General features: G+C 35.0%; 2 protein-coding genes across 2 annotated transcripts; both read left to right on the forward strand.

Moving 5' to 3' along the window:
• Positions 1-568: 568 nt before the first annotated feature.
• Positions 569-11,793, forward strand: ccni (cyclin I). Its single transcript, XM_073824451.1, has 7 exons — positions 569-795; positions 2,307-2,463; positions 2,834-2,968; positions 4,289-4,363; positions 5,864-6,004; positions 6,439-6,672; positions 10,499-11,793. Exons 2-7 carry the CDS (start codon positions 2,350-2,352, stop codon positions 10,904-10,906), a joined length of 1,107 nt encoding a protein of 368 aa, XP_073680552.1. The 5' UTR covers positions 569-795; positions 2,307-2,349; the 3' UTR covers positions 10,907-11,793.
• A 2,703-nt stretch (positions 11,794-14,496) lies between these two features.
• Positions 14,497-16,584, forward strand: LOC141292088 (ankyrin repeat domain-containing protein SOWAHB-like). The gene has a single exon (XM_073824049.1). The coding sequence runs from the start codon at positions 14,497-14,499 to the stop codon at positions 16,582-16,584; it is 2,088 nt and encodes a 695-aa protein (XP_073680150.1).
• Positions 16,585-19,785: the final 3,201 nt, after the last annotated feature.

Genomic DNA, 19,785 nt, shown 5'->3' on the forward strand with positions numbered 1-19,785 from the left:
TTATTTAACAATAAGTATGTAACCTTTTAGCTTAATATTATAGCATTTGTATGTAGCGAGTCTGATTCATTTGTTATATTAAAATTAAGTATGAGAGGTGAGAATACCTGAGGTCAGAGATATAGGACTATCAGTCACATAGAATTGAATAAAATATCGGATTTTATGTTTAAGCTTTCTTCCTAAAGCTTAATATCTTAACATATATGTTAAAGGTATGATAATAAATTCATTCAGATATTTCAACCCTTTAATATCTCATTCGTACGATGTTTTATGTATTTGTGTCATCTTGAGACTGAAAAGGATTGCGAATGAAAGTAGTCCCCCTACTACAGAACTAGTTACGCTCGCAAATCCATTCGCCAGAGAAAGTAGTTCCATTATGACAGTTACCAAATTCACTAAATGAAACCTCTGACTATATCTACATTTAAATGTTGCGTTTAACAGTTTAATATATATCTTTATTTGTATATTTATTTATTTATTTATTTATAAGAAAACGTTCTCGGTGTTTTTGTCTGTGTGCGGTGACGAGGTCGGCGGAAGGTGGTTCTTCCCTTCTCAGTCTCCTCCTCGGAAGTAGACGTCCGTGTCTATATTCCGTTCATTTTATTTTTAATATCAGTTTGGAAGGATCCCTTTTAATTTTTTAAAACCCCATCCAATTTCATGGCAAACATGGAGGCGAAGCTGGACGCTTAAAAAGATGACGGAATCCGATCTGCTCCTTTATTTTACCTCAGTTTAATGGACCGGATGATCTGCGTTTCCCACAACCTTGCAGGGGAGGTACGAATCTAACCATTTACGAGCTTTAAAAGACCGATTTACCGATTTAACCTCATTAAACCTGGTTCAATAGATATAAATATACACACGAAGTACTATTTTGTCTTCTTGGTGGAGCTAGGTGTGTGGGATTCCGTGTATGATGATCTGTTGCTGTGTAGCTAGTCAGCTAATACGAACCAAATGTAAACTGCGTCAACACACTGTCAACATTTCATATTGAGATGATAATAAGGATTTTGCCGTGTTTAATGTCATTGTTTACAATAAACAATATTGATGTTATTCCTTTATACACCCAATTTCACCTATATAGCATGAATAGGATGCTGAATCACCTAATATGCTTAATGAACATGACAGGTAAACTCATCATCAGGTCAGAGCCGATTCTTCAAATGTGTGTTTTTATCCTTTAATGTTTTTGATGTGAAGTTTATTTGTTGAATAAAAAATATTGAATACAATGATCGTTTAAATCATAACCAGTAACGGTAAGAATGTCAATGCATTATATATGTATATACAATAAATAAGTGTGTGTATGTTTATGATTATTAAATTTATATAATATTAAATATATATAAAATACATATTTACAATATTTTATTAATATTTTATTGTAGCATATAATTATATATATTAAATTAATATATAAACACATTGCAATAAATATTAGTTATATATATATATATATATATATATATATATATATTACATTTTAATATTTTATTAATATTTTATATATTAAAGTGTGTATATATGTATATATAAATTATTTAATTTATTTATATATAATTTCATATTACAATATTAGTTGTTTATATAACAACTATATAATGTATAATATATGTATTTTATTTATTATATGTAGTTATATATAAAACATTGAAATATAATATATTAAAAAGTTATATAAAATATATATTATTTTATTACTATTTTGTTATAGAAGATAAATTATATATATATATACAACATATATTGCAGTAATGTGTCTATATAAATATGTAACATTTATATAATTTTATAGCATATATATAATATAATTTATATTTATATTATAATATTTTATATTATATATATCAACATATATTGCAATAATAGTTATTTCTATAAATCTGTATTTTATACATATAATTATATATTAAATATTTAAATATAATATAATGTAAATATTTAAGTTACGTTATGTAAAATATATTAACATTTTATTACTATATTATATGTATTTTTATATAAATAATGAAAAGTTAAGTTTTATATAATATGTTAATATTTAATATTTCATAAATACAATATTTATATATATATATATATATATATATATAAATTAAAGCGGTTTGGACAAAATACTACTAATGAACATAGTTACATTTATTTAAGTAAAAGGAAAACTGTAAAGAAAAATAGACTGTATAATAAAACAAATTCCCACTACAGCTCAGACTTGCCTTGTAATTTAAGACACGTTATATATTTTTGAGATGTTTTGTGTGTTCTGCTCTCAGGTAGCTGTATCCAGTGGGGAGGTAGGCTTTTCCAGGGTTCGTGATGAAGTTCACCCTGCCCCTGGAAAGCCGGAAACTGTCATCTCTTTTAGAGAAGGCAGTTTCTAGGGAAGCCAAACTATGGAAGGTTTACGTGCCAAAGAAACCTACCAACCTGGTGAGTCTGTCAGCTGAAAGCTCTGGTTTGTTTGGTATAACAGCAATGTTTGCATTGTGGGAGGCAGATAGTTATGCAGATATAATAAGGTAGTTTCTGTGGAAGTCCATTGTGAATATGTGAATGAATATGTTGCAATGTACTGTCATCATCATTAGCTTTAACAAAAGGAAGAACAACAGCAATAAGTGTACATATTAGGGTAGTAATTAATGTTAAAATGCATTAATATTCTAAATTATTATCTGTGCATCTGAATCGACTTGAGTTGACAATAAAAAGGAGTTTGATTTGAGACATTTCAGATCAGATTAATGCATATGTAGATGTGTATGTTGTGTATCTGATTCAATGCGTTTTTATTAATCAGGATACAGATATTTCCCCTGAAAAGCGTGATGAGGCCGTCCGGTGGTTGAGGGATGTTCATTCCCAGCTGAAGCTCTATCCAGAGACCCTCTGCCTGGCCATCGGCATCCTGGATCGCTTCCTCTCTGCCATAAAGGTAATGTTTAAAAAAAACAACGAAACAAAAATGTCTGACCGGTCAAGGTCTTCTGCCCCAGTCAATGATTGTGGGTTTATGACGTTTTCCATTATCCAGCTGTCCATAAAAGGTTTTAGCCGTGTGTTGGCCGGCTTAATTGCAGCCCATGATGGGTGCTTCACATAATAGCTCCTATTTTTAAAAATAATTAAAAAAATACTCTGTCATTCTCTTCCACATTTCACTTCTGTCCGAGCTTGTGTACTAGTTTAGCCTTTGCATTATAAACTGCATATGATAATCATTTGTAAGTTGCTTTGGTTAAAAAAAGCACTAAATGCATACATTTATAAGGGTCTACATTTATGCAATTTCAATTTTTTAAATGCATAAATGAATGCGTAACATGCACAAACTTAAATGCATAATTTTAAATGCATTCAAAATGCACAAATTTAAATGCATAATATGTACAAACTTAAATGCATCAGTTTAAATGCATAATATGCACAAACTTAAATGCAAAAATTTAAATGCATACAAAATCACAAATTAAAATGCATAACATGCACAAATTTAAATGCGTAACATGTACACTTTTAAATGCATAAATTAATGCATTTTTATGCGTTTAAATTTATACATTTAAGTTTGTGCATGTTATGCATTCATTTATGCATTTAAATGTAAGCATTAAAATTGGAGCATGTTATGCATTTGAAGTTATGAATTTAAGTTTGTGCATGTTATGCATTATTTTTGCATTTAAATTTGTGTTATGCATTGAAATGTTATGCATTGCTTTTAAATGTGTCCATGTTATGTATTTTTATGCATTTGGATTTGTGCATGTTATGCATTGTAATTTACACATTTAACATAATAATTTTGGTATAATTTTGACCTCATTTTATTTTGTGCGTAGTGAACATTATTTTGTTCTATTATAGAACTTTGGCTGAAATGTAATAGTAAGCTTTACAGAAAGTTAGGTCACTATTTAGCTGAGCTGTTTCATTATACAACATTTATTCTCCCTGCCATTTTCTTCTAACACATCAGAAGGATTGCAAAGACAATTCTAGAATGTTTTTTGTTTTTAGAGAGAGAGAGAGAGAAAGTGAAACTGCACTGTGATGTATTTTTAGATGCGAATACATGGCTGTCATTGCAGATCTGATTAGTTCTTGTTTGGCATTTAAATGAACAGGAAATACCCAGGAAATGCATGTGCATGTGTGAGAAACATTTGCCATTTGCCGTTGTGGCATAAAAGTGCACGAGATGCAGTATTGCATTACCATTATTGATCAATCTCTCTCTCTGTCTCATTTTCAGGCCCGTCCAAAGTACCTGCGCTGCATCGCTATCTCTTGTTTCTTCTTGGCTGCTAAGACCAGTGAGGAAGATGAGGTGAATGAAGTATTAATGCTGATCATTTGTAAACAATGCATGTCTGTTATTCTTAGAGACAACAGCAGAGCTGATTTATAGTCAACGTGGGTCATGGCTGGGCTGGATGTTTTGGCTTCTTTTTTACTTATGTAGCAAAAGTCAAAATCTCTTGTGGGAAACCGTGACCCTGGATGGAACATCTCTGACGTCTCAAGTCTAAAATCAGCCCCGCTTTGATGTGCCTTTAGTAAAAAAGTGTCTTTACTTGGGCTAAAGAATGACAAAACAATGACAAAGCAACAACAGACAGTGATAAATTAAATGTAGAAATATAACGACTGAGATTTCTGTACTGGCTTCTACTTAAAACGCCACAGTTTGGACTAATATTTAATCTGATTATTTCCTGGCAGCCGTTTAAAGTCATTTCTGACTGGGGCTGACCATGTGATTTGTCTTAAAATTGTTGTAGCAATTATTGTGATTTAGTTTTGCTGTTATTTAACTATTAGATGTCAGATTAGATTCGATTTTGTGGATGTTGCTGCCTGCTGCCTGTTTATTTAAAATCAAGTCAAACCAAATTGTGTTTCATTTTGCACAGTGCACATTGTTTTAAAGTAACTTGCAATAAATCAAGCAACTATTATGCTAACAATTTTTGAACAGATAGTTGTAAAATAGTCTCGTCTGTTTACCAAGCCTGCATTTATTTGATCCAAAGTACAGAAGTATTTTTTTTTAAATTATGACTATTTAAAATAACTGTTTTCTATTTGAATATATTTTAATATTGAATATTTTTTTCCTGTGATCAAAGCTACATTTTCAGCAACATTACTCCAGTTTTCAGTGTCACATAATCCTTCAGAAATCATTCTAATATGCTGATTTGCTGCTCAATAATACATTTTTTTATTATTATTATCATCAATATTTAAACGGTTCATTTATTTTTGTTTTCAGTATTCCTTGATGAATAGAAATATCCAAGGATCAGTATTGGAGTATTATTTTATTTAGATATGTGTTTTGGTAAAGAAATAATAGATATTACTATGTTGATTTAGCAAAGATGCTTTAAATCGATCAAAAGTGATAAAGACATTTATAATGTCACAAAAGATTTCTATGTCAGATAAATGAATCAAATCACAATATTAAAATGATTTCTGAAGGATCATGTGATGAGTTATGATGTTAAAAATCATTTTAAATGCATTGAAATAGAATATGGTTGAAATGGTAAAAATATTTTTAAATATTACTGTTTTTTCCTCTTTTTTGAATCAAATTAATGCATGCTTTGTGAGCAGAAAAGACTTCTTTACAAAACATAAAAAATATTTCCGTTCACAAATTTTTGACTGGTAGTGTAGTTCATGATTTGTGATGATACAAGCAATTAAACTAATGAAATTTGCTATATAGTATACATCACCCTATGCGAGTATATACTGTGTGTATGTATATACTACATGCTTGTATGTCTAACCAAATATAATCCATGTTTTGCAGCGTATCCCATCTCTGAGAGCGCTGGCGTCCAGCAGCAAGTGTGGCTGTTCTCCGTCGGAGATCTTGCGGATGGAGAGGATTGTTCTGGATAAGCTGAACTGGGACCTGCACTCCGCCACAGCACTGGACTTCCTTTACATCGTGAGTGCACTTCCTCTCTCTCTCACACACACACACAAACTTTGGAGCTCTATGTACAGACAATGAACTCTGCTTTCACATATCTAGTGCTTTCTGACAGTTAGTGTAATAGTATGGAGATCTGACTAATAGCACACATACATCTCCAAGATTATTAAAAGAAGTCTTAAAAAGCTGATAATTTCCTGTCAAATAGAAAACGTCTTACAGACATAGTGCAGATGAAGAAAGATACTCTTTGGCTGTGAAAATTAGATGCTGCTACTCGTAAGAGAAATGAATTCTCTTGTGGGTGTTGAGGAAGGATCCTCATTGCTGGCATATTGAGGTTGCTGTTAATAGCCTGCTACTCCATCTGGGTGCTGAAGGGCTGCCAATTCATCCGATTAAATGCTGAGATCCAAAAATGTTGATTTTTATTCATCTCTCTGTAGTTCCATGCAATGGTTCTGAGCTGTAAGTCCGGGCGGCTGAACATGGCGTTGTCGGGTCTGAACCCATCACAGCACGTGGCTCTGCTCACCCAGCAGCTCTTCCACTGTCTGGCCCACAATGCACTGCTGCAGGTGCGCGGCTCTCTGCTGTCCCTCGGCCTCATCACGCTGGAGCTGGAGAAACTTTGTCCTGATTGGCTTGCTCTCACTGTCGACCTGCTGCATAGACTACAGGTGAGAACGGATGATGCTCCGTGGCTCTGAACTAGTCTTGAAATGATTTCAGTGTTCATCTGGGACATGAGTTAGTTAATGTTTGTAGAATTAAACAATGTAGCTTAAAGGAACAGTACAAAAATTTACAGATAATTTGCTGATAAATTCACTGTTAGTGTCTTTCTTTCTTCAGTCGATAAGAAAATGTTTTTTGAAGAAAACATTTCAGAATTTGGACTTCTATGGTGAGTTTAAACGTCCAAAATGCAGTTTTGAAGTCGAGGCGAGGAAGAAGGGTCTTATCTAGCGAAACGATTGGTCATTTTCTAAACAAATTGACAATTTATATACTTTTTAACCTCAAATGCTCATCTTGTCTAGCTCTGCGTGAACTCTGTGCGTTCCGGTTCAAGACAGTAAGGGTATGTCAAGAAACTCCCATCTCAGTTTCTCCTCCAACTGCAAAATCAGCCTACATCGCTGCAAAAGTACCGACGCAGTGTTTACAAAGTGAACATGCAAAGAAGATCAAATGCTCTTTACAAAAAAAGGTGAAACAGCGATGTAGGACGATTTTGAAGTTGGAGGGAAAAATGAGATGGGAGTTTTTCGACATTCCCTAACTGTTTTGAAAGGAATACACAGAGTACAAAGATGAGCATTTGAGGTTTTCTTTTAAAATAACCGATCGTTTCGATAGATAAGACCCTTCTTCCTTGGTTGGGATCATTTAGAGCAGGGGTCCCCAAACTTTTTTCTGAGCGGGCCACATAATTTTCTTTTCTTTAATGGGGGGCCGGGTCGGTTTATAAAAGAAAATCCCATGCGCTGGACTGACTACTATTATTATTTTTTTATTATGATTTTACCTGTATTTATTATACCTTTTAATGCTAGAATAGTTTACTATTTTTTTATGCACCAGACAGACAAATGATCATTTCTTTTCAAAAGATATACAGGTGCTTCTCATTAAATTAGAATGTCATGGAAAAGTTAATTTATTTCAGTAATTCAACTCAAATTGTAAAACTTGTCTATTAAATACATTTAATGCACACAGAGTGAAGTAGTTTAAGTCTTTGGTTCTTTTAATTGTGATGATTTGGCTCACATTTAACAAAAACCCACCAATTCGCTATCTCAACAAATTAAAATATGGTGAATTTGCCAATCAACTCAAAACAACTGCAAAGGTTTCCTGAGCCGTCAAAATGGTCTCTCAGTCTGGTTCACTATGCAAAACAATTGTGGGGAAGACTGCTGATCTTTCAGTTGTCCATAAGACAATCATTGACACCCTTCACAAGGAGGGTAAGCCACAAGCTGGCTGTTCACAGAGTGCTGTAATTTTAGGTTGAAAGCCAACCTTTATTATCAAATACCGACATGATATAAGTAAAACATATTTAAAATTACATTTTCAAAATATATCTCTGGCATTGTTCAGAGGGCCGTCCAAATGTGGGGGCGGGCCGCATTCGGCCCCCGGCCTTAGTTGGGGACCCCTGATTTAGAGCCTTTTGAAACTGCATTTTGGAAGTTCAAACTCACCATACAAGTCCACTATATGGAGAGAAATCCTGAAATGTTTTCCTCAAAAAACAATTTCTTTACGACTGAAGAAAGAAAGATATGAACATCTTGGATGACAAGAGGGCGAGTACATTATCTGTACATTTTTGTTCTGGAAGTGAACTCCTTTAAGAGATTTTAGAGGGACATCAGCAGGTCATATTCAAACATTTTGATTAAACAAATCCATAAAGTGTCCACCGAATGTACTTATTTAGGTCTCAACATCATTGTCAGTCATGTTTTGTAACGATCCAGTTATCTCCAGTTATTATTCTTTGCTTACAGAGGCTCTTTTCATGTGTGATGTTTAATTGAGCTCAGGCTATACATTGGAGCTGCATTGGCGTGTATAATCCGTCTCAGATGTTTGGTTTTCTGTAGGCTCTTTAACTCTTATCATAACTCAGAAGAGGCCCGGTTAGTCACTTCTGCAAAACAAACACAGTTATCAATACCAGCTGCAAGCTCGAAGTGAAAGTAAAAATAACTGTGTTTAAAAGTCCCTTGCATGACAGTGATGACTGTCACCATGTTGATAACTTTTAAAGAAATTCCCATAGTTGAAGTTTACAGTTTGTTGCATCATTAAATATACAGGTTCAGTTACTAACACTGTCAACAACAGATAAACATTTATAAAATATTCCTGACTATTTGTTGAACATTACTGTCTTTTCATGTGATATTTGCAACCTTTTAAAAGTTATGGGTCGGTTACAGGGTAATTATAGGGAAGTAACATAAAATATAAAAACTAGTTGCTAAGGCAACATTTAATTTAGTTTGAAACTAAAATAACTATAAATTAAAAAATAAATAAAACTAAAAGTGAAATAAAAACATTTTGAAAAATAAAAACTATATAATATAATAGTATTTCAGTGACACCAAAGCTGAATTTATTTTTGCAAGTAAAAAAAATAAACCTTAAGCTAAAATTAAGAAAGAAAATAGAAATAGTAAAAATCTAACAGTATTTTAGTGACACGAATGCTGCATTTACTTTGGTTTACAACTAAAATAACAAAACAAATCCCTAAAACTAAAATAACCTAAAACTTAAAATTTAACTAAAATTAAAATAAAACCAATGGAAAAAAATCAAACCATAATACCAAACCAAAGCTTCATTTATTGTTCATTTTCATTTAGTTTAAAACTAAAATAACTTAAAAAAAAAAAAAAAAAACTAAAACTTTAACTACAATTGACATAAAAATGGATAATATTCAAATAAAAGTAAAAATTATAATAGTATTTTAAGCTAAAATTGAAAAATGGAAAATATTAAAAATGACACTAAAGCTGGCTTTATTTGTTCAATTTAATGTAGTTTAAAACTAAAATGACTTAAAAAAACTAAAATGAAAATAAAAATGGGAAATATTAAAATAAAAACTATAATAGTATTTCAGTGAGACTAAAGCTGCCTTTATTTGTTAATTTTAATTGTTTAATTACTAAAAAAAACTAAAACTTCTGATCAAACTAAAAATCTGATTTAAAATAAATAAATATTAATAATAAAATATAAATATATATGAATTTATCAAAATGTACATAAAATAATAAAATTATAATAATATTTCATTGACACTAAAGCTGCCTTTATTTCATTTTAATTTAGTGTAAAATTAAAATAACTTCAAACTAAAACTTAAACTAAAATTAAAACTAAAATAAAGATGGAAAAAATAAAAACTAATAGTATTTCAGTGACACCAATGCTGCCTTTATTTGTTCATTTTAATTTAGTTTAATAACAAAAACAAACTAAAACTTCTGATCGAACTAAATATCTGATTCAAAATAAATAAATATTAATTAAATGTAAATCAATATGAATATATCAAAATATAAAAAAAATAATAAAAACTATAATAGTATTTCAGTGACACCAAACCATTTATTTGTTTAAATATACATTAAAAACAGTAAAATTGTGATATATTAGTAGTATTTAAAACAATACCTTTCTATTGGAGTATCTTTGAAAATGAAATATATTTCAGTGATGCAAAGCTGAATTTTCAGCATCATTACTCTAGTCTTCAGTGTCACATGATCCTTCAGAAATCATTCTAATATGCTGATTTGCTGCTCAAGAAACATTTCTGATTATTACACGTTTTTGTGGAGACCAATACATTTGTTTCAGGATGCCTTGATGAATAAAAAAGTTCAAAAGAGGAGCATTAATTTGATTAAATGTCTTTACTGCCGCTTATGATCAATTTATATAGTGTCTATCATCATTTTCTTTCAGATCGACAGTTCTCAGCTGATCAGCTGTCGAGAGCTGGTTGCACGTTGCCTGTCCACACACTTGGCTTCCCTGCCTCCTAACACTGTGTACATCTGCCATCCCCTGCCGGAGCCTCGGGACAGGGGAGTCCTGCCCGTCTGGCACTTCTCCCCTGCCCCGACAGCGCCCTCTGACCCCCAAACCACCCACACCCGCTCGTGCAAGTCCTCTGCCAAGCGGAAGGTGGAGCACATGGAGGTGGACGAGTATTTTGATGGGATCAAGCGCCTGTACAACGAGGAGAGTCCCCAGGAGGGGGCGCCCACGTACACGGCCGAAACGCCGGGAGGAGGGCAGGGTTTAGCGGCGATACAGCAGAACGCCGGCTCTTCTCCCTGCCCGCCTCTCCAACCGGTCAGAGAAACCTAGAGGAAACGGCGAAACAATCACACAACCGCAGCGGCGGCGTTCATCCGTTCACCTCAGAGCAAGAGAGAGGCCAAAAATACTAACAAAAAAATGAAAACATACTCTGTGCATGATGCCATTTCATAACTGTAAACATAAAAGGCTTTTTGGAAAGCATAAAAAAATCTATATATAAAGGAAAAATGTTTGCAAAAAAAAGTAGGAATATTTTTCCTCCATCTGTGGAAGCTGATATCGTTCCTGTTTGTCTATTTTATATGTATTTGCCAATCTTTCACTGTTGTTCTTTCACTTTTTATTTGCCCTCAACACTTCTGAGTGCTCTTAAAAAATTTCATTTTATTAAATTACATTAGTATTTTAATAAAATAATTATTTTGATCATACATATATATTTCGAATAATAAATATATATTATTATTATTATAATTTTTTATGATTTTTTTTAAGGCCGTGGTTGAAGAGTGGCATTTTGAAGATGTATATTAGTTTCGTACAAGTGCGCACTCTCATTCACGGCCAAGTCTGATTGCTTGTGATGTGTGTGTGTGTGTGTGTGTGTGTGTGTGTGTGAGGATTTGAAGAGTGATAATGTCCCTATCACTTTCTTATACTGAGCATTAATGATGAGCTAGTGTTAGATCACACATGGCGTGACTTGGTTAGATGAACTGTTTGTCGCTTCTTAGTAATCTTAGTAATGTAACTGTTATAATGAATAGAATAAGATTCTGAACTAACAGAAGAAGCTTTAGACTGTCACCATTCCTTTTGCTGATCATAACCTTCCTGCTGAAAGCTCTCTCTCCTGCTCTGAGGTGCTGATGACGGTCCGGGCCGCTGCTGAGAAACCTCCCAACGCTTAAATAAAAGAAAATCTCTACTGAGCTGCTTGTGTCTTGTCGTTTTTATGAGTTTGTGTGTGTGTGTGTGTGTGTGTGTGTGTGTGTGTGTGGAGGAATAATACTGTGCCAGAGGATCCCTGTTAACACTGAAATCTGAGATCTTTACTGCGGACTCATTAACAAAAGAGAGAAACTAAGGGGTCATGATTGTGACACAGGTCAGACTTCTGCGTCATCCGTTCTGTTCTGTATGGGATTTATGTGGTGTGGGTAATGGTGATGGATGAGTTGCCTAAGAAAAGGTTATACAATATCTAAAGCCTACAGTGACATAAGTGGACAAGGAATGTAGGAAAATGTTTTATTATACGTCTATTTATTCAAATAGGAATTTGTTGAAGTACTGAAACTGCAGTGTTTTATATAAGGAGGCATAAGCAAGAGGCAAAGATACTTACATGTTTCCCAGAAGACAAAAGAAGTTACATTTACCCTGATCTTTAAATTCAAAAAGAATGCAACCTTGTGAATGCATTGTTTTTCCTTCTGAAGCATCAGTGAGTGTTTGAACCTCAGTTGTCCTCAGTGTGAAAAGATGGATCTCAAAATCGTACAGTCATTGTTGGAAAAGGTTCAAATAAACAAAAATTGTGAAAAACCAAAGAATTTGCGGGACCTGAAGGGTTTTTCAGACGAACAGCAGGCAGTTTAATTGTTCAGGACAAACAAGGGACTCATGAACTGCATCAAAGGAATAAATTACTATTTAAAATATATTCACATAGAAAACATTTTGCACTGAAATAATATTTCACAAAATTATTTCAAAAACATTAAAAATCAATTTTTGAACAACAGTGCATAAAAAAATATAATTGACATATATGGTTGCTATAAAAAAATATAATATATATTAAAATATGCATATGCAGATTTTACTATGAGTCCTGGATCCTGGATCACAAAACCAGTCTTAAGTAGCATGGGTATATTTGTAGCAATACCCAACAATACGTTGTATGGGTCAAAATGATCTAATCTTCCTTTATGCCAAAAATTATTAGAATATTAAGTAAAGATCATGTTCCATGAAGATATTTAGCAAAATTTCTACCATAAATATATAAACATATTTTTTGATTAGTAATATGCATTGCTAAGAACTTAATTTGGACAACCTTAAAGGCGATTTTCTCAATATTTAAATTTTTTGCACCCTCAAAGATTTTCAAATCATTATATCACGGCTCAATATTGCCCTATCCTAACAAACCATACATCAATGGAAAGCTTCTTTATTAATTATTTGAACAGTATTTATATTTCATCAGTTAAAACATTTTATTGGTTTTATTTTGTTGTAATCCAAATGCAGTGGAATTCACACATTTTCACATCGTCTCAAGCGTCCAAATGCTTAAAGGTGCCATTGATACTTGTGACGCTGTGAGTATTTAAATTAATTAATTTTATTAATACTTTTGTTTCAGCAAGGAGACAGTAAACTGGTTTGATTTATCAGTAAAGACTTTTATAATGTTATATTTTAAAATCAATGCTTGATAATAATCAAAAATGTTTTTCTGAGCAGCACGTCAGCATATTAGAATGATTTCTGAAGGACCATGTGACACTGAAAACTGGAGTAATGATGCTGAAAATTCAGCTTTGCATCACGGTAATAAATTATATTTTACAATATATTCAAATAGAAACCAGTTATTTTAAATTAAATTTTAAATATTAATAATCTACATTTATGGTAGTAAACAACATATTCAATGTAGTTCTCATATTTCACTGATTATACAGCACATTTTAGCAGTTTACCAGACTTTTAATAGATATATTAATTTATATATCAATATTTTTATACTTTGATGTGTGTGCGCGCAGCTAAGCGGTACAGAGGACTAAACCCTTGCTCACAATGGTGGCACTTTTTGCTGGTGAAAAGCACTTTGCTTTATAATTAAGATTTGAGAATTTGCATTGAATGGTACAATGTTTTGTCTTTGGTTTGTGACTCTATATATGTCCACAACTGGGTTTGTGTTGCCTTTGAATGTCAATAGTTGAAGTCAAAAGTTTACACACACTTTGCAGAATCTGCTAAATGCAAAAAAGTATTTTTCCAAAAATAAGAGGGATCATTCAAAATGCTAATATAAGATATTTCACAGAAAAGATGTTTACATGTAGTCCACAATGTATAAAAATGTTATATTTTAAAATCAATGCTTGATAATAATCAAAAATGTTTTTCTGAGCAGCAAATCAGCATATTAGAATGATTTCTGAAGGATCATGTGACACTGAAGACTGGAGTAATGATGCTGAAAATTCAGCTTTGCATCACATGAATAATATTACAATAATGAATTATTTTTTACACGAATAATTTTACAATATATTCAAATAGAAACCAGTTATTTTTAAATAAAATTGTAAATATAGATAATAAATAAATTTATCGTAGTAAACAACATATTCAATGAAGTTCTCATATTTCAGTTTATACAGCACATTTTATCATACTTTTAAAAGATATATTACTTTATATATCAATACATGCATGCATAGATGTGTGTGTGTGTGCGCGCAGGTAAGCTCAGCACGCAGGTATGCAGGTGGAACTGAGAGAGAAACCCGTGGGCGGAGTTACAATCTCAACAGGCGAAACCGCTTGTCAGGTCCTTCAGTTTGATTGCTCGATAACACGAGAGAGATTCACACGACGCCAGCATGGCCACCGAGTTCACACAGGAATCCGTGCTGCGCTTCATCATCAGCAACGGCGGCAAGGTGCGAAACGCGGACTTACTAGCGCACTACAGGCGGTTTCTGCGGGAGGACGAGGAGAAAGAGCAGAACCGGGAGTTATTCAAGAGGTATGTGAACTCTGTGGCGATCGTGAGGCAGGAGGAGGGGGTGTCTCATGTTGTGCTGAAGAAAAAATACCGTGTGCTGCTCGGAGACGTCGGGAAGAACCGAGAGCCCGAGCGGCAGAAAGAACTAACTTTAGAATGTAAACAAGCGGTGAGCGGGAAAAAACAAGCGGCTTTGACCATCAACACTCAGGTTGAAATCTTGCCAGTTGCTGGCATCCTCACCAACAATAACAACAACAACGACTTGACTCCAAGTTTTGAGAAAGCTGTCAGAACTTCTTCACCACATGGAAGGGAACAACCTGCAATTTCTACTTCCTGTGAGGAACAGGTTAACATCACCTGCCCTTTGAAACCAACCCCATCTGACACCGACAGTCGCTCGAGTGGGAGCGGCCAGAGCTTCGAACAGCCATGGGAGTTAAAGGCAACCAGGGAACTGGAAAACAACAGTGTTTACGTTGCCAAACAGAGACAATTAAGGGAAGCAGATGGTTGCGAGCAGTCCTTCGTCAACTCTGCGCATTGTGCGTATTACGAGGTTACAGTGTCGCCGGCGATTGAAAGGAAAAGTTTGAATGCGAGCACATCAGACGTTCACAACAAACACTCAGAGGGCGAATGGCCTTCGCACTCGCCCCTCGGACAGTCTCACATATACAAGTCTTCGCCTTGTCTGCTGGACCGCCCTGTTTCTCCACAGACGTACATCCAAGCTGGTTTAAGTCAAAGCAATGAGAGTCTGCTACGACCAAATGGAGGGTTTAATAGATTTCCCATTCGGGAGCAGGACGAATATGAGCCTCAGATGCTTGGCTCGTCCGTCGACGTCCAAATCAATTGTCCGTCGAGTCTATCATCAAGCCAAGACAGCGTCTCAATCCCCTCTGCTTTATCTATTTCACCTGACACTGGTTGGCACAGCGATCAGGGACAAGACGCAGACGATGTACGCGTCTTCCTGCATCGTTCTCAAGAAGCGACGCTTCTGTTGCAGCTGCACCAACCGAGTCGCAACCTCCCATCCATGCACCACTCGACGGGTCACCTCGTTGATGACAACTCGAATGCGTCTACACGAAGTAGTTCGCCGGAGATGCACCGTGGACCCATCGTCCGCCGCTTGACGTCCCGCCTTCGTAGTCGCTTGTGTCGGAGTCTTGGCGAAGACCTAGATCAGCCGTTTTCCGAGGACAACGTCTCAGCACGGCACAACCGTCTCCAGCTATTGTCCTCGACTCTAAGCATGGGGAATTTAGTCTCACAGCCTTCTAGCCGAGGACAAAGTTCTCGAGATCTTTCGTCTCCTGCTGGATCCACACGGAGCTTATCGACGTCGGTGCACGATGGCTCCTTCAGCAGCAAGCATTCGTCCATCCCTCTAGATCCCAAAGAACACGAATGGTTTGTCAAAGCGGCGTCAGGGTCGTGGACCGACATCTACGCTCTGCTCCGAGATGACCCGAATCTCTTGACCAAGCGAGACTTCATATCTGGCTTCACTGTTGTCCACTGGATCGCAAAGCATGGGGACCATCGCGTTTTGAACACGCTGTGGTACGGTGTTGAAAAGCTTGGGATGACTTTGGATGTCAACCCTAAGAGCTTGTGCGGCTACACGCCGCTCCACTTGGCGGCCATTCACGGCCACAAGAAACTCATTCGGCTACTCGTGCAAAAGTTCAACGCTGATGTGCGGATAAGAGATAGCAGTGGGAAGCGGCCATGGCAGTATCTGAGCAAAGACGAAAACCGGGATATCTTAGAACTTCTGGGCGCATCTCAGAAACGCATCAATGGGAGTCCAGCGATGCCCGTGAACCTGCCCGTAAGACCTGCGACGACAACCAAGGTGGTGAACGTCAAAAGACATTCGTCTATCGCTGCGCTGTTCAAACACAAGTCTCACTTGAGGGTCTCATCTAGTCCAGAAGCCTTTTAGCGATTAGATTTGTTGTTGGGGACTAAACCCTTGCTCACAATGGTGGCACTTTTTGCTGGTGAAAAGCACTTTGTTTTATAATTAAAATATGGGAATTTGCATTGAACGATACAATGTTTTGTTCTTGGTTTGTAACTCTATATATGTCCACAACTGGGTTTGTGTTGCCTTTGAATGTCAAAAGTTTACATACACCTTGCATAATCTGCAAAATGCAAAAAATGTTTTTTTTTTCAAAATGCTAATATAAGATATTTCACATAAAAGATGTTTACATGTAGTCCACAAGAGAAAATAATTATTGAATGTATAAAAATGACCCTGTTCAAAAGTTTACATGCACCTAAATGATTACAGCTGTTTTGTTTGTTTGGTGATGTTTGTTCATGAGTCCCTTGTTTGTCCTGAACAGTTAAACTGCCTGCTGTTTCTTAGAAAATTTCCTTTAGGTCTCACAAATTCTTTGGTTTTTCAGCATTTTTGTCTATTTGAACCCTTTCCAAAAATGACTATAAATTTGAGATCCATCTTTTCACACTGAGGACTTATGCACAACTTTTACTGAAGGTTCAAATGATCACTGATGCTCCAGAAAGAAACAATGCATTAAAAGCCAGGGGTTGAGTGTAAATTTAACATATTATGTCTTCTGACTGAGAAACATCCACGTATCTTTTTTAGCTTCTAAAAGGCAGTACTAAATGGAAAAAAATATATATCTAGGCAAAATAAGAAAAATGTATATCCAACAACCTGTTCAAAAGTTTTCACCCTCCGGCTCTTAATGCATTGCACTTTCTTCTGGAGCATCAGTGAGCGTTTGATCCTTCTGTAATAGTTGCATATGAGTCCCTCAGTTGTCCTCAGTGTGAAAAGATGGATCTCAAAATCACACAGTCATTGTTGGAAAGAGTTCAAATGCTCAAAAATGCTAGAAAAGCCCAAAATTTGTGGTGCCTGAAGGATTTTTTTGTGGATCATTCAGGTAACAACAAAGTATTAAAAATGTAAACTTTTGATTAGGGTCATTTTTATAAATTCATCTATTTTCTCTTGTGGACTATATGTAGACAATGTGAAATACACTATCTTACTCAGGACAGTGCTAAATAAAAAATACAATGCATTTAGTTTGATCCCACTGTTTTAGTAAAATGATGTACATTTTGCAGATTCTGCAAGGTGTGTGTAAACCTTTGACCTGTATTCCAGCACTGAGGTTGGTATTAAATACCTCTCTTGTATTATAAACACATTATGTTTAAAGTGATCGTTCACCCAAAAATTAAACTTCTGTCATTATTTACTCACCCTCATGTTGTTCCAAACTATTTTTTGGTCCATGCAATGAATTTCAGTTAATTTGGAACGACATGAGGGTGAGTAAACAATGACAAAAATTTCATTTTGGCTGGACTATCTCTTTAATAATCTTATAAGCAACAGTGTTTTGCTTTGTACTGAGACTAACTAGATTCCCAGTCGTGTTGCATCAGACTGAGGATCATCTGCTCATAACAAGTTCCTCATTTCCTCCGCAGGGACAAATTTTGGTCCAGTGCCCTGTAATTGTTTTGCAGGTGTACAGTTTTTTGTGGCCTCTCTACATAAGGTACATAATCTAGAAAACTCTGTTGTGCATGTGTTTAAGCAACAATGTGAGCATTTCATATTGAGATGTTGCTCTCACGTTGATGCTCTCCAGCACTGAATGCCTTCATGATGAATACCACAGATAAGCTTCTAACTGGTTTAAGCGGTGTAATATTTAACTCACCTTTCCTTCTTATCTCAATACGTTGGATGTGCGATAAATAAAAAAAAACTATAAATTCTAACTCATTTGGAAGAACATTCCAGCTGTTGCTGAGGAGATTCCAAAACAACCGTAACTCACAGACCTCCTTAAGTGTTGAATAAGCAACATCTGAGTGACTTTGTTTCTCTTTTTTTGTTTTTTTTTGTTCTGAGAGTCAGTTTAGGTGAGAATAGAGGTTCTCTGTTGAGTTTCAAGGCTTTGCGATTTGCATGCTGAGCTAAACCAGTTTTTTTTTGTTTTGTTTTTTTTTTCCGTCAGATCCGAGAGTATGATCTGACTGGTGGAGTTGGGTGTTTTTCTCTATCTCTATCACAGTTGAGTGTTTTTTACTCCATGGAAACATCACGGCCTGATCTGTGGGTATGAAGTGTTGTGTTTGGCGACATGTTCGGACGTGTCAGGGTGTGTTTGAATCTGCGTTGAGTCTTGCATAATATTTACACTTTGTGATGCACCTTTATGTTCTAGGTTTATTGTATGAATAAAACACAAAGACTTTGACCTTTGTAAAACTGTCTTGACCGTTGATTCAGTGCTTCGTTTAGCCTTGACATCAGCATTTTTGCTGCTTTTTAGTCCTTTTTCTCTGGTTTCGCATTATTATTATTTTCCATCAGAATCTCTAAACCGCTAACAATGCGTATGCTGGTTTCGTGCTGCTGTTTAAATGATTCAGATTGCTTGCTCAGCCCTGATGGAGTAGTGCATATCACTATGGTTTAGCCATTACCCTGATCTGCGATCTGGTTACCATTACATTGTTTGTTTGGCAGTTTCTAGTTTCCTGTTGCAGTATTCTTCAAAGTACTGACCATATTATGGCTGGTATCGAGTGACTTGATTCTCTCTGAAGGGATTGAGAATAAAGGTGAACTTATTCTCACACCTTCTGACCAGTTGAACAATTTCCATGACTTTCCCATACGTTTGTGATTAATAGTTTCTGTGGTTAGATGCTATAGTAAAGAGAATTTTTCCCTGCCCTTTTTGCTTGGTTGAGCGACTGGTTTGTTCAAATACAAATCATTCAGAACATACCCTGAGCTTCACCTATGTGGGATAATAACTTTCAGTTTACACATGTAGGGGTGAATAGTTCAGATGTTTGGCATTTTTGTTGAGCAATTTGAAATATTTGACAATGACACCAATCATTCGACAGATACAGGTAATTCTGCTTCTAAATGGAAATGTATACATGCATGAATTATTATACTTATAAACAGTTTTGAAGTAGAAAAAGCAAAAATAAGTCATTTTCGATACAGTTGAGGTCAAAAGTTTACAGAGGGATCATACAAAATGCATGCTATTTTATGCAAAAGACATTTACATATAGTCCACAAATAGAAAATAATAGTTGGATTTATAAAAATTACCCA

The sequence above is a fragment of the Garra rufa genome, chromosome 19, assembly GCF_049309525.1.
Source record: "Garra rufa chromosome 19, GarRuf1.0, whole genome shotgun sequence".
NCBI classification, from domain to species: domain Eukaryota; kingdom Metazoa; phylum Chordata; class Actinopteri; order Cypriniformes; family Cyprinidae; genus Garra; species Garra rufa.